The sequence below is a fragment of the Capsicum annuum genome, chromosome 7 (genome assembly GCF_002878395.1).
Source record: "Capsicum annuum cultivar UCD-10X-F1 chromosome 7, UCD10Xv1.1, whole genome shotgun sequence".
Taxonomy (NCBI): domain Eukaryota; kingdom Viridiplantae; phylum Streptophyta; class Magnoliopsida; order Solanales; family Solanaceae; genus Capsicum; species Capsicum annuum.
In genome coordinates this window covers 74,884,595-74,901,587 of record NC_061117.1, presented here as the reverse complement: position 1 = coordinate 74,901,587, position 16,993 = coordinate 74,884,595, and the positions used below count along the sequence as shown (strand labels likewise).

At 33.9% G+C, this 16,993-nt stretch overlaps 2 protein-coding genes across 3 annotated transcripts; both read right to left on the bottom strand.

Annotated features, from left to right (window-relative positions):
- Nucleotides 1–1,711: 1,711 nt before the first annotated feature.
- LOC107877932 (angio-associated migratory cell protein) lies at nucleotides 1,712–8,228 on the bottom strand. Of its 2 annotated transcripts, XM_016724750.2 has the most exons (11): nucleotides 7,999–8,228; nucleotides 7,857–7,922; nucleotides 7,238–7,279; nucleotides 4,355–4,474; nucleotides 4,084–4,229; nucleotides 3,857–4,004; nucleotides 3,691–3,774; nucleotides 3,050–3,165; nucleotides 2,870–2,928; nucleotides 2,397–2,487; nucleotides 1,712–2,278 (listed from the first exon to the last, which is right to left on the bottom strand). In XM_016724750.2, exons 1-11 carry the CDS (start codon nucleotides 8,096–8,098, stop codon nucleotides 2,051–2,053), a joined length of 1,200 nt encoding a protein of 399 aa, XP_016580236.2. In that variant the 5' UTR covers nucleotides 8,099–8,228; the 3' UTR covers nucleotides 1,712–2,050. The 2 variants fall into 2 exon arrangements, with proteins under 2 accessions (XP_016580236.2, XP_016580237.2); XM_016724751.2 differs by lacking the exon at nucleotides 7,857–7,922.
- A 4,738-nt stretch (nucleotides 8,229–12,966) lies between these two features.
- Nucleotides 12,967–14,088, bottom strand: LOC124885735 (PE-PGRS family protein PE_PGRS16-like). Its single transcript, XM_047393990.1, has one exon. It carries the CDS (start codon nucleotides 14,086–14,088, stop codon nucleotides 12,967–12,969), a length of 1,122 nt encoding a protein of 373 aa, XP_047249946.1.
- Nucleotides 14,089–16,993: the final 2,905 nt, after the last annotated feature.

Genomic DNA, 16,993 nt, shown 5'->3' with positions numbered 1-16,993 from the left:
ACTAGGTGGGAATTTAGTGGGTATATTATTGTTTGAAAAGCTTGATATAATTGTTCACGAGATGAATAATATTGATTATCTTATATTAATTGTATTAAAAATTAGCTTATAGTCACATAGATTAAAATTACAACACACTTTTATAATTTAAATAAATATAATGTTGCATACATTGTAATTTCTACTGCAACACTCTATATCAATATACTCTATTCTTTTTATATGTAATTTTTTTAGATTGTTACGACACACACGTATAATAAAACTACTAAAGTAGTATTACTAAAAGAATACGTACTGATGAAACTGTATTGCACACTTAAATGTAAAGCTAGAAAAAATTGAATGTAATTTAAGAAGAGAATAAATCTGCTCAAAACTATCTAGGAATGTTAAGATGGACAATACAACCTTTACGATTAGATCCTATACCGAATCCTGCACATATCAAAAATTTTAGTTTATTGAACTGCTTTTTTTTTAGGTACTAAAGATGTTATTATAGTAATTTTGTTATATCACTTTTAGTTAATTGTTATGAGTCATTAACACATGTCTGTTTCGCTGCTTCAATCGTAACTTTACTATACCACTCATAATTAATTATTATGTTCATCTAAGCATTTGAAAATTCTATAAAAAGTATTATAAATTACAATAGTTAACAATTTAAAATATCTGAACAAAATAATCTGTTATATATTTATAAAAAAAATATATAATAAAAATACTATAAATCACAATAATTAAAACAAAATTTTAAAAAGTATTTGTTGGGCTCATGTTTTGCACGAGCTATTAGTAACTACTTACTTACTAATAAGAGGGAATGGGGAGGAGAAGCAGACAACTCTCCGTCAATATGCCTGCTTCTCCTTCCTGCTTCATCAATTATTTTCTTCGTGATTTTATTATATCATTTCTAATTAATTATTATAAGTTATTTATGTATTAGAAAATTAATTATATTTGATAAAAAAAAAAAAGTAAAATAGATATTTATGGCATGTCTACTTCAGCTGCTTCACCCATAATTTAACTATATCACCCATAGTTAATTATTATAAGTCATCTAAATACAAAAAAATTATTATAAAGTCATCTAAGTATTAAAAAATTAATAATATTTAATGTTAAATTTATTTGATGTTTTATATGATGCTCATTTAATTTTTTTTCACAAGTATTTTTGTATAGTAATTTTGTTATATCACTTCTAGTTTGTTATTATAAGTTATCCAAGACATGTCTGCTTTGCTATTGTAATCATGATTTTACTATGTCACGCCTTATTAATTATTATGACAATCTAAGCATTATGTCACTTAAATTGAGACTTAAGTAATTATTTCTTTAAAACGAAAAAAGAAAAATAATTTATTTTAAATGAATAAATAAATAAACCTTATCACTTCTAATTAATTATTATAAGTTACTTAAGATATTTCTACTTCACTATTTCAATTGTGATTTTACTATATCACTTCTAATTAATTATTATGGCCATTTAAGCATCTTGTCACTTAAATTGAGACTTGAGTAATTATTTTCTTTAAAAAAAGAGAGAAACAAAATCTTTTTAAATGAATAAATAAATAAATCTCATAATTTAATTATTATTATAATATCAATTTAATACAAATATTGCTCCCGGGCGTTGCAGGGCCTGCTGGTAACTAGTTTCATTACATAATTATAGGTCGTAAAACTGTTGAAGGTAAAAATTTCTCACATTATATTTCAATACATAATTATAGGTCGTAAAACTGTTGATGATAAAAATTATACAACTATGACAGTTTTAAAATATGAAGGGAAGGAACCCGTAACCCACACTAAATTCTTGCTCCGCACCGCTTAAGGAAAGGCCCGCCCCACTGCTCCGGGGAATAACTATAAGCCAATGTGGTCTATATATGTTCCAATAGCGATGTGGCCAAGCCACTAACAAATTCTGCTCTCAGATACCAAGTTTATATTTAAATCTGAAAATAAGGACAAGGCAATAGTGTAACTATTTGAACTCTTTATCAACACACAATGATGGGGGTCAGTTGAACTCTGCTATCTCAAACACTCGTGCTGTTCCATCGATCGAGACAGAAACGAGGTACTCCCCATTGGACGATGCAGCTAGAGACTGAATTGCATCAGCATGTCCGCTAAAGGTCTTCGCACATTCTCCAGAAAGGCTATCCCATATCCGCACTTTACCGTCAACACAGCCTGTTGCCACATATCTACATTGCCCCAGCCACAATAAGCATGTCACGCCCTCCTAAACAAAGTATTGTCAGCGATTATCAAGGCAATGAAAAAGCTGCGATTTACTACAAAACTATCTTGAAATAACAGTGTATTTACAGAAGCAACTGCTTGATCACAGAAGTTCATACCGGATGTTCACATGTGGAGCGAGGTAAGGACTGTTGTAAGTCCCAGATAATAAGCTTATTATCCATGCCTCCAGTTGCAGCCCAAGGAGCGCTGAAAGTAATTTCAGATGATAAAAGTAATTTAAAGCACCATATGTTAATTTAGTAAAAAAGAAAATCATTACTAATATAAAAATAAGTATTGTAGGGACGCAATCCATTAATCAATCAGGATCTAATATGTTATAGCAGACTATGGCCAGATAACTCTCTTCAGTAAATCTTCTTCTGGCTTGCTGACAACATTTGGTTCCTCTTCCGGCTATTTTGCTATACGACAATCAATTCTTCATTGGTCAAGGCACATACACATATTTGTGGTTTAATTGTTGCACAATTTTTTTCAACCTTGTCCACTATCCCCGTTCAAATAAAAGGCATTCAAAGGGTGAAAGTACAACGAAAGATAGGAAGATGTCAGAAGTAGACAAAACCTTAATGAAAAGCTGGCACATTCTATCGAATCTGTATGAGCACTCAGAGAAGTGTCAACCTGACAGAAAATATATTAATCAGTGACGGACAAACAGCTTCCAATGTCTGGAAGCATCAATTACATTAAAACCATTGTGAAAAATGTGAGGCAAAGATTGTCATGCATCGAAGATTCTGACCCTTCCAGTAATTATATTCACAATGTGAGCAGAACCATCCTTTGAGCCTGTGAGAGCAAGAGTAGAATCCGAGCTGATTGTCAAGCATGTCAGTCCTTCCGTATGATAGGGATGACCTTGCAACAACAAATAACATTTTTTTAAAAATTAACAAACAATAGCGAGACCGGATCTGACAAATCATGCATCAATCTAGAAATAGTTTCTCTAATAAAAGACCAATTTCGTGACAACCAATCTGACCACTGATAAGAGTGCTGACATCATGGAATTGGAAGTACAGAGAGCCAGCTCAACATAGCATAATGAAAGGAATGAAACAAGCGAGACATTAAATCATTGATCAACGTCAATTAAGGTCCTTCAATACACAATTTAAATCTAGCATTTTATGTTGTAGCCACATCCCCCAGATAATGGGAACACATTTTGTTATGATTGCGAGAAATCACCCTACACTTTTTTTTTTATAAGTGGCTGAAAGTTTTCTATCTGTAGGTCCCCTCTACTCCTTTCTTTTGGTGTGTCAGAGAAGGGGGGTGGGAGTTGGGGGAAGAATTATAGCTTCCCTTTACACCTAATTTGGGAATTGTGATCCAAAAGATAAAATTGTATAACCAGCCAGAAAGAAGAAATCTCACCTCTTACCGCATGGATACTTTGGGCACTCTTTGGATCCCATATCCGCAGGGTTGCATCATCAGACCCAGTACAAATTAATTTACCTGACAAAGATATACAAGAAACATAAGTTCTACTCAAAAGGAGGAAAACATTAGATATTTTACCAGAGAAATAAGGACGTACCATCAGGAGTGAAACCACCACAGGTTACACTAGCACCATGACCTAAAAACGTGTTCATGAAAGCACTGGTATCAGCAATCCACATCCATACAGAAGAGTCCTCCGAACCTGCCAACACCACATGTCCTCTTGGATGCCACCTGACCCACTGAGCAACCTCACAGTTCATAATTGATCTCAAATTGTAATTCAAAATTGGATTTGTCATGCACGAGAAAATGATTCACCTCTATTCCACCTCCAGGACCTTCAAGTGTGTCCTTCAGACCTCCTGAAGTTACGTCCCACAATCTTATATGTCCATCAAGACTCCCAGAAGCAAGCAGCTGACCATCAGTACTAAACACCAAACTAGATACAGAATCTGTGTGACCTGCACCATATCTCAAAGAGCTAAACTAAAAAGTGTATGAATAAGACCCATCTGTGATACAAAACCATGACGCATTCAGATGATAAACATAAGCGAAGGATTCTTGATGTTAGTCACGGCAATACCTTGCAACTCCAAAGCAAAATCACCTTGACCGATCTTCCACATGAATGCTTTATCATCTCCGCCACCTGTTACCACCAAAGTAGCATCTGTCGGGCTGCAGGTAACAGTGTATAATTCACCTACAAAGAGGAAAGGGTATTGAAGTGATTAAATTATTTTAAAAAAAAAAACAGTAAGCACCATAATGTACAAACTAGTTATGGTCTATACCCAGTCAGGAGGCATTGACAACAATCAACTCATGGCTACATCTTACTATTAATTGCTACAACATCCATGAAAAACACATTTAACCTTCATATTTAAAATCATTGTGCCAATGAGGTAAACCATCTTATGTGAAGTAGGTATAACCAACATCAGATGCAACAACAACAACAACAACATACCCAACATATTCCTACCAAGTGGGGTCTGGGGAGGGTAAGTGTACGCAGTCCATACCACTACCTCAAATGTGAGATAGGCTGTTTCCGATAGACCCCCAACTCAAAATAAAACAATCTAAGATAAGATAAGGAATAGTAATAGTAATGAATAGTAATAGAACAAGATACAAGAGAAATTAACATATTCAATAATTTCAAAAGCAAGATACTCCAAATACCACACCAAAACATACTAACATCCTAAACTCATACTGACCTTCTACCCTAATTCGCCTCCTCCACAACTTCCTATCTAGGGTCATGTCCTCGGTAAGCTGAAGTTGCTCCATGTCATGTCTAATCACCTTTCTCTAATATTTCTTCGGTCTACCTCTACCTCGCTTGAAACCATCCCTAGCCAATCTCTCACACCTCCGCACTGGGCCATCCGTGCTCCTCCTCATCACATGACCAAACCATCTCAACCTCGCTTCCCTCATCTTGGCTTCCACCGAAACCACTCCCACCCTATCTCGAATAATCTCATTTTTAATCCTATCTTTCCTAGTACACCACACATCCACTGAAGCATTCTCATCTCCGCCACTTTCATCTTTTGGATGTGAGTCTTCTTTACAGGCCAACACTCCGCCCCATACAACAAATCCGGTCTAACCACGACAATGTAGGCTTGCCTTTAAGTTTGGGAGGTACATTTTTATCACACAAGATACTGAAGGCGAGCCTCCATTTCATCTACCCTACCCTGATCCGATGAGTGACATCCTCATCAATCTCTCCATTCTCCTGAATCATCGACCCCAGATACTTGAAACTATCTCTTACTGATAGAATGAGTGTCAAGCCTAACAACCACATCGGACTCATGAGACACCTCGCTGAACTTACACTCCAAATATTTCATCTTAGGCCTACTCAACCTAAACCCTTTAGACTCAAGATTTTGCCTCCAAATCTCCAATTCAGCATTAACTCCACTACGAGTTTCATCAATCAAGACAACGTCATCCGCAAAAAGAAAGCAATAAGGCACCTCATCCTGAATGTGCCGCGTCAAAACATCCATCACCAAGGCAAAAGAAACGGACTAAGCATCGAACCTTGATGTAACCCCACCAACATCAAATGCAAAGTTTTCAATAAGCTAAATAGTTACATTGATGTGTGGGAAACTCCAGCAATAACTCCCAAAATGAGGACCACCATCTGATGCAAAAATCTTGTTTATATTTCCAGATGAAGTTCTCAGCAGAATATGAACAGCTAGAGCAATTAGCTAGCATAATATCATTTTGTTCTTTTCATCAAGTATTTTGTTCCCTTTTATATGAAAGATGTCGTTTTCCAAAAGCATACTATAAAATTCACCAAAGGAAATCATGTAGATATAGTCGGCTATAAACTTGATCCTAATTTTTGTATTAATTTGTGCAGAAGTTGAATCTTGTCTTCAAAGAACAATCGCGATCCAAGAAAGGACAAGCTTCACATAGCCCTTTTTCCAATCGCGGTCCAAGAAAGGACAAGCTTAACATAGCCCTTTTTCCAATTTCATATTCCACATATGAAACTTGTTTGGTATTAAGCTTTGGAATCTGCTTTATATTTTTTACTATTTACTATTACACCACGATCCATATGTGACTTAAACAATACCCCCTCTACTCCATTTTCTGTGATTTTATTTAAAAGGAGTTTAAGAAAGAAAGAATGAAATCTTAAACTTGCAGTCTAAACCAACTCACAGATATTAGTGTGGCTATAAAATCATCACATAGTAAAAATATGAAGTTTAAAAATTAAATTATTTCCAAGTACAGAATAGAACCATTCTTTTTGAGACAGATTCAAGGGAAAGTCCACCACATAAAATAGGATAAACGGAGTACTCCATGCTCTTCCACCAAGCCCACTTGTTTTCTTGTTTTCATCATTGAATCTTTTCTTTTACCACTTATTGTTGTTTCAAGCTTGCCTCTTGGAAAAATTGAAGATTCCATAATGCACCTCCCAAAAATATTTGTGCCCCTTATCTCAAGCACCACCAATCAAACGAAACATTACTTCCAAGCATACAATATGTACGTAATTGAATGGAGAGGCAGATTCAAGATTTGACCTTTATGATTTTGAATTACTGTGAACTCATTTACCATTTCGGTTACAGTTCGAAATTTAATATTTGTGCATATTTAGTAGATTTTTTAACAAATATACAAGGTCCAACTAATGCTACTGGATTCAGATGAACCTGTATTGTCTATTATACATCTTCCTTCTACTGAAAAGGCAATGTTTCCCACACAGAATGGCCAGGCTTTCTCGACTCATGTCCACAATTGTGAACTCAACATAACACCAAGCAGACTCCAGTTTTCCAACTACAGCAAAACTAAAATGGAAGTTGCAATAGGATAGCATATCAAATGAGCAGCGTTCATTATTCAAATATCAAATTACAACATTACAAGAATACTAAAAGAAGTAGAATACCAGTATGGCCCGTGAATGTATGAAGGGAATCATCAGCTTCATCTGCAAACCATTATCCCAAATATCAGTATGTTAATTAACCAAAAACAAGTTTTAAACTAAACTTCCCACCCCCAAAAAACAAATGCACCCAACCAAACAATAAGTAACCCAAAGTCCAAACCCAGAATTACAGCAATAACTAAATATCCCATAATTTGCAATTGCAGTATATATATAAGTAAATGAATTACTCCCTCCGTTTCATTTTATTTGGTACCTGTATCAAAAATAGATGTTTCATTTAGCTTATCCATTTTAGCAAATCAACAGAGTTTATTACTTTTTTTCCCCATACTATCCTTTATATTAATATTAATAACTAAGTAAAATAGTCGTAGTTGAATTTAGAGTTCGAAATCATCATTAATAACATCACTTTAGTAAAATACAGGTCTAGTTAAACTTTTCTTAACACCGACAGCAGGGGCCAAGTAATATGAAACGAGGCAGTAAGAGTACAAGTAAGCAAGATATAAGATTTTTTGGCTGAAGCAATTGAGTTGAATAGAAGTTAAAACTTTTTTATTTTTTTTAAAAAAAAGAAGTTTCTGGAAGTGATTGAGCCAAACCCCGTTACCTATAAATCCTCCTCCATCTTGTCCATCTTCATCATCATCATCATCTTCATCAGCATCAACAAGCTCTACAACCATAAATCAAAAACATTTTTTTTAATAGGATTTTTTATTTTGTACAAAAAATGGATTTTTTATTTGTACCTTCTTCATCAACATTGATTTCTTGAATAATATCATTTTCATCTATATAGACATCATCTTCGTGTTCGTCGTCTTCGTGGTGGGGTGACGGAGCGTTCATGATTAACTACAATACGACGTCGTTGTACGGCCGCAACTGCCGATTCGCGATGTCTGGGATTGTGGGGTTTAAGGAGGGTATTACAAGGAAGGTAATCTATGACTATGGGCCACAAATCGAAAATAAAGTTTTTAAATCATTTTTAATAAATTTTAAGTCTAAATATGTGCCCGTTAAAAGAGAAAAAGAGAAAAGACATCTTGTCCTCCCAACTCATTTTACCATTTAAATTTAATTTTTATTTATTTATCCCCTTAACATCTTTAAAATAAATTATTTCAACTCTTTAATAGTCCGCGTGTAAATAAGCGATGCTGAGCGTGTAAAAACTCATTTTTGTCTTTTTAAATTCTTTTCTCTTTCTTTTAAATACTCGTTTGAACCCCCCTAACGGTTATATCTATTTTTCTATAAAAGAAACCCTAATTTATCCTTCCCTTCTTCATCTTCAGTCCAAAATTTCTTCAAATCATGAAAGTGATGCAAAGAATAAAATTGCTTTCTCTTGATTTGTATTAAGCTGCATAAATTTGGGATTTAAAAACATAAAATCGAATTGATTTTATCTTCGTCTCTTTCCGTATTAAGGTATAATCTCATTAATTACTTTGTCTATGTTTTATTAGGAATTACTTTCAAAATGAATTTCTGAATTACTTTGTGTCATTTAATTACCTTTTTTTCTAAATTACTCTTTATCTTATTTGTTGAAATGGATTTCTTGTAGCACACACTATGTATGGAGGAAAACGATTCTGCTTTGAAGCAAGTTATTCATTGTAATTACGGAATTTTATTGCATTTGAAGACATCTTGGACTTCAAGTAATCCCGGTAGAAGATATTGGGCATGTCCTTATTATGGGGTAAGTATAAATTTTGCATTTTCTCTTGTTATTTTGATAGGATTGATTAAGAGAAATGAGGTTAACATATTCTTTATTTGTCACCATTGAAGGGTCCAAGATTTTGCGGTTTTTGGCGTTGGAGGGATTCAGAAGACATTGATCCGAGGTCCAAATATGTGATTCCTAAACTAATTAAAAAACTAGGTGAGGTCGAGAATGTAGTTGAATCTTGTCGTTTCAATGAAGTTGAGAAATTGATTGGATAGAGCAAATCAATCAAGGAAGATTCAGAAAAAGTTGACAAGCCTAAATTGATTGAATAGAGCAAATCAATCAAGGAAGATTCAGAAAAAGTTGACAAGCCTAAAGAATCAAAACACGATGATAATAGGATTAATATGAAATTGGAGAAGTTGGAAGAAGAGATTCGAAAAATCAAGGAGAAAGAAAAGAATTGGAGACGAATAGCTGAAGGAAGGACTAGAAACAATACTCACTTCTTTGTTGTGTTTTTTTGTTGTATATTAATAATAGCTTTAATCTATTTGGTTGAGATGCTCTATATGAAAAATGGTTTAATGAGGTTACCTTAGCACTAGGTTGTTGTTATATGACGTGTTGCAAATTATTGTGTTAGAGTAGTGCAACTTCTTTTGCATTTGGATTCTCTTATATATATGAAGAAGAGAAAAGCTGCTAGATGAAGTGAATCATGTTTGTTTATCTTTTGCAATGGTGCAGCTTACTTCTTTTGCGTTTGTTTGAGTATTTATAGTTAAATTAATTGCATTTGAATCATTTAGTACCCAAAAAATAAGTGCAGGCAACAAATTGCAATTTGAAGTTGCAAAATGTCCAAATGCTGTAGGTATAATACATTATAAATACAGTAACAACTGCTGATATTTCAATAGAAATATTAGCCAAAAAAATGCAGTCACGACTACTGATATTTCAACAGAAACATTAGCTAAAAAAATGCAGCCACGGCTGCTGATATTTCAACAGAAACATTAGCCAAAAATATAGTCACTACTGCATCATTGTTTTCAAAACATGTCAAATTAGTGCAGTCACAGTTGCATAGTTGAAGTCACCACAATTGAACTACTAGCTAAGTTAAAATCACTGTTGTTTCATTACACACCATCAATACAGAAAGAGAAAAACATAATCAGGCTTCTACTGGAAGATTGTTGAACTTGTTTGGCTTAGATTATTCAGTGCAGCAACATTTGACCTTGTTCTCATCCTTTTCTGTGCTCTTATGTCTTCAAGTCCTTGTTGGGTCACAACTTTCTTTTCTTTCCATTTTACACCTGAGGTCGGTTTGTGATGTCCAAGATTTTCAGTCACTATGGTGGAGTTCATAGGTATTCCAGGCTGATAAAAATAAAAGAGAACAAATTTAACTAAAGACTTGAAAAAGGTTTACTCTAAATTAGACAAACATAATCAAGAAATTTTAACTTACATTGAGGACTTTAAAACCACTCTCTGTATGAAGCACCCCCATTCCAACCATCCTAGGTTTTTTATAAGCTATCCATCTACCTTTGCTAGCACCAGTGACACCATCTCCTCTTGATGTACCAGTACAATCAACAGCACCAGCTCCTCTACCTCTACCAGTTTCACCCACAACTACAGCACCAGCTGCTCTACCTCTACCTACTCCACCAATAACTGCAACACCAATTCCTCTACCTCTACCAACTCCACCAACAACTACAGCACCAGCTCCTCTACCTCTATCAGTTCCACCAACAACTGCAGCACTAGCTCCTCTACCTCTACCATCTCCACAAAAATCTGTAGCACCAACTCCTCTACCTCTACCAGCTCCACCAAAAACTGCAGTACCAGTTTCTCTACCTCTACCAATAGCTCTGTCAACAACACAAGTTGCAGTTTCTTTTCCTCTATCAACACCCACAGTAGCAGCAGTTGCTGCAGATGATCCTTTTCCTTTACCAGTAGTTGTTGTTGCTGCAGCAGCCTACAATACATAAGAAAAAATATAATGACAGAAAAGAATTAAAACAAATAAAAGAGAATTAAAATACTAGTAAATTACAAGTCAAATGTTACCTTTTTAGATCCTTTTGGTTTTCCTCTTCTTTTACTTGTGCTTGGTGCTGCTAAAGAAGAAGCCACACTAGTTCTAGTGGAACTTGAATTTAATGGACAACTCCTTTTATTATGACCCTTGTTGTGACATGTGTTGCAGGTCATCTCAACACCCCTTTTTAATAACTTTCCAGTCCTGCTTTCATTCTGCTTTTTTTTACTAGATTTACTGGGTCTGCCTGGAAGCTTTCTTATTGTAGGTGGTATAACAGAAAGATTGGTTGACTTGGGACATATTTTCATACCAGTAACAGGATAAATGAAGTAACTATAAGTCTTGAGGTATGTTTCCTTAGTATACCAATGTGCAACATAGTTAATAGGTTCTAGCCTTCTAAAGTGTAGTGCAGCTATGGCATGACAACAAGGTATACCTTTTAACATCCAAGACCTACATGTACAAGTATTATCCCTCAAATTCACTATAAAAGTATTTCTCCATCTATTTTTAACTTCAAAACCAAATTCACCATTCTACTCTAGAGTACACTTCATTGCTTTTTTGATGTGTTCTCTTGCAACACTTTTAGTGCCATAGGAGAAATATCAGTAATCCATGTTTCCAAAAACTGTCTCAACTGTCCTATTCTTCTCATCACCTTAACCCTTATTTCCTCAAGCATTGATATGATAGTCTTGTATCTTGCCCCTAGTATCCATGAGTTGAAGCTTTCAGCCAAGTTATTGTCAACACTATCACAACAACTGATATTTAAAGTAAACCTTAGACCACTTTTCTATGTTGTACCACAGAAGATCTCCACAAATTTTATCTCCTAACATCTCCATATGATTCAAATTTCTTCTCAATTTTTGCTCATATGTAGATTTGGCACAGTTCTAAAAACAGTTTCTTCTTTCAATACCTCTCCAATCCTTAGACCAGTTGGCTAGAACATGCCTAGCACACATTCTTTGCTTTGCATTTGGTAGTAAATCTGAAATTGCACTCTCAAGACCCTTAAACAAAATAAAATATATCAGTTGACATAAGTATAAAACAGGTCCTAAAAAAAATTCATAAAATGAATAAGAGAAAATATATGAGGTTACCTTCTGCATATCAGTAATAGTAGTCACTTCAGACCCATCTCCCAGCCCAAGATCATTTTTCAGAAGTCTAACAAACCATCTCCAAGTGAATTTGTTTTCAACTTCAACCACTGCCCAAGCTAGTGGTTGCATTTGGTTATTCCCATCCTTACAAACAGCCATAAGTAATTGACCCTTACAAATACCTTTCAAAAAACAACCATCAAACCTAATACATCTCCTGGCACCAGCTTTGAATGCTCTCTTCAAAGCATCAAAACATATGTAAAAAGATTGGAACTGTTTTCTTCCACCTTCAAAGTTTCTTCACTAAGCCTCACTACACATGTACTACCTGGATTGGTCTTTAAAAGCTCATCCCTATAATCCAAAATTCTTTTGAACTCCTCCTCATGATCACCCATAATTTGCGACAATACAATATTTCTAACTTTTCTTGCTACATTCCTCCTTACATATACCTCCAAATCATTTTTTACTAACTCATGAATATGAAAACTCTAATTCCAGGTTCTGATGTTATTCTGTCCCTGTACCTTTCTGCCAAGTACTTAGAATTCACAAATTTATTCTTTGTTGTGGCATTACACTTGTGGACTGGAATGTACTTCTTAACTAGAAAATCTGTAGTTCGAGAATCAATGTTTGCAAACAACAACCATGGACAACCATCTACACACTTTACTCTAACCTTTTTTGATTCATTCACAAACTTATTTAGCTCTACATGTTCTTGAACAGTATATCTAGTAAGAGCTTTTCTAAACTCTCCAATATTTGCAAAACAAAGTCCAAGTTCCCAAACTATTAATTTACAAGTAGGATCAAACATAATCCTCTAATAATTTCTTTTTGCTCTCCTTGTTTTTCCTTCTCTTCTAGCAGGTTGTTCAACCTCAGCATCCCCATAAATATCCTGATCAGAATCTATTTCAAAACTTACCTCATCATCTGAATCAATATATGGCTCATCTCCAGCTATCTTGCCCTCTAGACTATTTTTTTTCTTGGATAAAATCTCATCATATCCCACATCCACTCCCTTTTTACCTAAGCTAACACCTTTTGCTCTAGGCTCTTGTTTTTTTCTCTTTTTTGTTTCATCAGATCTCTTCCTTTTGGCAGCCCTTTTTTGTTCCCTCAAAATCCTTACCTCCTCATGAACATCACTACCATACTCATCATCTTCACCTTCATCAAAGAAATCACAATAATCTGACTTTTCACTAACATCACTTTTATTTTCCCAATCGAATGGAATGACTGGGACATTTGTTGTAGTAACAAAAGTAGTGTCACATAAATTCTGATTAATACCAGCAGAAACACCACCTAAATTCTCACCAGTAGCAGAAACACCGTTTACACTACCCAAATCATCACTCTTATTACTACCACCACCACCACCTAAGTCCTCACCCCTACCAGCAACACTATTAACACCAAAGTCCCCACCAGCAGCAAAAAAATCACTGCCACAACCAGCTAAGTACTGATCCCTAGCAACACCACCACCATTACCCAAGTCCCCACCAATAGTAGAAACACCACCACCACCTAAGTCCTCACTCGTAGCAGCAACACCAACATCACCAAAGTCCCCACTACTAGCAAAAAAATCACTACTACCCCCACCTAAGTTCTCACCCCTAGCAGCAACACTACCATCACCCAAGCCCCTACTAATAGCAAAAACACCACCACCACAACCACCTAAGTCCTTACCAATAGAAGAAACATCATCACCACCACCTAGGTTTTCACCCCTATCTGTAGTACCACAACCACTCAAGTTTTTAATAAAAGTAGGTTCATGAGGTATTTCAGCTTTTACAAAGTCCTCTCCAAACCCTAAATCATTACAGTCCCCTAAGTCTTCACTTAACTCTTTATCAAAACCAGGACAAGATTCTCCTCCCACATGGGAGTCATATTCAATAGATGGGACCACATCTGCCATATCAACTAAATGTGTCAAATATAACTCAATAATATCTCCATTTCTAAGTAGAGGTAAAATACCCAAAATATCCCTATCACATGTTACTATTACTAATTTTTTTTTTTTGGAGGTCTGAGATAAACAATACACGAGGAACAATTATATCCAATTTCCTTCACGATATCAATAAATTCAAAGTAAGAAAGTCTGTCTACATCCACATTGAAACAGTCAGTAACAGTACCTCCATGATACTTAATACTCGATTTTTGTTGTAATTTGCCTCCATGGTGAAACCTCAACATAACATACACAAAATCCATGGTTAATCTGAAGAAAAATAAAAAAGTAGCTTAGAATTATTCACGGCAAAAACCCTAATATCAAAGTAAAACAAACCTAATAATTACCTGAGTAGTCAAATTTCGTCACGGAACAACCATGGATTTCATAAAAAGCCACAGAAATAACTTAATTTGAAGTGAAATCGAGTGAAACCGACTGAAATCGAGTGAAATCTACTAAAATCGAGTCAAATCGGTTGAAATAGAGAGGTTTTAAAGAGAGAAAAAAACTGAAATAGGTTATTTTTTAGGTTTTTGGGTATTTGATTAGAGTGGGTCGGGTTATAAACGAGAAAGGATCGGGTTATAACATCAACCAATCAAAGGGTGCGTTCTTAACAACACCTAGCCTTGACTTGGGTTAGGCTGTTAAGGGGTTAAAATAATTCACTTTAAAGATGTTAAGGGGGTAAATATGTCTTTTATCCCCATTAAACTTGTCAAAAATTTCCATTTAAATAATGGGTGAAAATTATTTTCCCCTCAAGTTTACTTTAAAAATCAAACCACCCCTCTATTTTGAATAATAAACATTTCATTTTCCCCCTCAAGTTTACTTTAAAAATCAAATACCCCCTCTATTTTGAATAATAAACATTCTCCTCTTTTTTACCTTGACAATATCTATTTTTACCTTGGTATTCGCAATATCTTCTCATAGTACACATTTTTTTTAGTCAAGTATTTATTTATTTTTATTTAAATTTTTTAGTTTTATAAGTAGAATAACTTTTTCAATGAACTTATGACAAAAGCTAATGTTATTTTATGATTGTTATTTTATTGGATAATGCACAAGTATTTTTGTCTCTCTCCCCTTCAACTATACTCAAAGTTGTTATGACACACGTAAATTTTACGGGGATTCTATTACCTCCTAAAATTATTTTTTTGTATTTTATGCTCCTTTTTGCTGGCACAACAGTCAAGTATTAGATTTATTTTTTACTTATTTGTGCTGACTTGGTCAAAAGGAATACAAAAATATTCTAATACTTGACAATCAGATCAACAAAAATTAATCTAGGTGGTAATAGACCCCCCTTAGGGGTCGTTTGGTTGGAAAATTGTTCTCTCGGGATAACTAATACCGGAATTAGTTATCCCGAGATTACCCAAGATAACTTATCCCACCATGTATATGAGATAAGTTATCCCAACACTAAGGAGAAAATGGTGGGATAAGTTATCCCGGGTTGGATTAATCCCTCCAACCAAATAAGAGATTAAGTGATTTTTTATTTTATCCCGGGATAACTTATTCCTTGAATTTTTTATACCTCAAACCAAACGACCCCTTAAAGTTTAAGCGCGTCATAGCAACTTCAGGTATAGTTTAAGGGTACCTCGTTCCTTATCTCTTATTTTACATACATTAAGTGTGTGCAATATATATATACATGCACATGAGTTTCAATATATTTCCTCTGTTCTTTTTTACTAGTCATTTTTTCGCTTTTCCAGATCAACCTGCATAAATTTTGATCAAGATTTTAAGATATACTATTTATTTTATTATATGAAGAAGGATTGCAACTTATAGCATTTTTTCTATAGTTCTCATCATCTAAATTTTAAATTTAAATTATACATCTTAAAAATATTGGTCAAAGTTCAAGTAGACTGACCTCGAAAATAGTGACAAGTAAAAATGAACAAAGGAAGTATATATTTATAATATAAGTAAACTTTTGAATTTATTTATTATAAAATATATCTCCATTTTTATTATATGTTCTTATATTACATGCATCGGAATATGTTTATAGAGTTATTTTTATTTGTTATTTTCACTAGTATAAATAGATATTATAGTTTTAATTATTATTAATAAATTAATTTTCTTATCCTAGTCATTTATTTCATTTAGAACGTCACTAACTTATCTACAATCTATATCTATAATCTAAAATCTATAATATATTAAAAGTGTAAGATTCTTAGAAAAGAGATTTGAACTTTTTGTCCTTCATTAAAAGACTTTCCTTTTGACAAAACTGTCTTTTCATAATTTTCTTTAATATATTATTTAATTATTTTTATTATATTAACTAGACTCCTAAAACATATGAGACTCCTAAAATATATGGAAGGAGAATCAAATAATATTTTTCTTTGTATTGATCAGTTAGAAAAATACTTCTAAAATAGGATAGAAAAATACTCAAATCTATTAAGGAAATACTTCTATAAATATTGAGATGCGCATTAAACTAGAGAAGAAGCTGATTTTCTTATTGTGAAAATATGATTGATGCTCATCTAACTTGATTCGGTTGCATGTCTAGATTGATAAATGCTTAATTTTCTAAGCTTCAACTTCTTCATTATTTTTGTCAACGTAGTAGAATTCAACGTGTATGTATATATATATCTTCTTTGTTTTCATTCAAGTTTTCTTTATTGTCAAAACTTTCGCTCAGACAAAAATTATTTTCATCAAAATTGAAGTTTTGGTGATCACTATTATATTATTTTGTTGTAGTTTACAGGTGGTAGATGAATGTCAGTCGGCTTTGAGGAATTTTTTTAGATAAAGGTTAGGTTTAATTGTATTATTTTTATATCTCTATTTTACA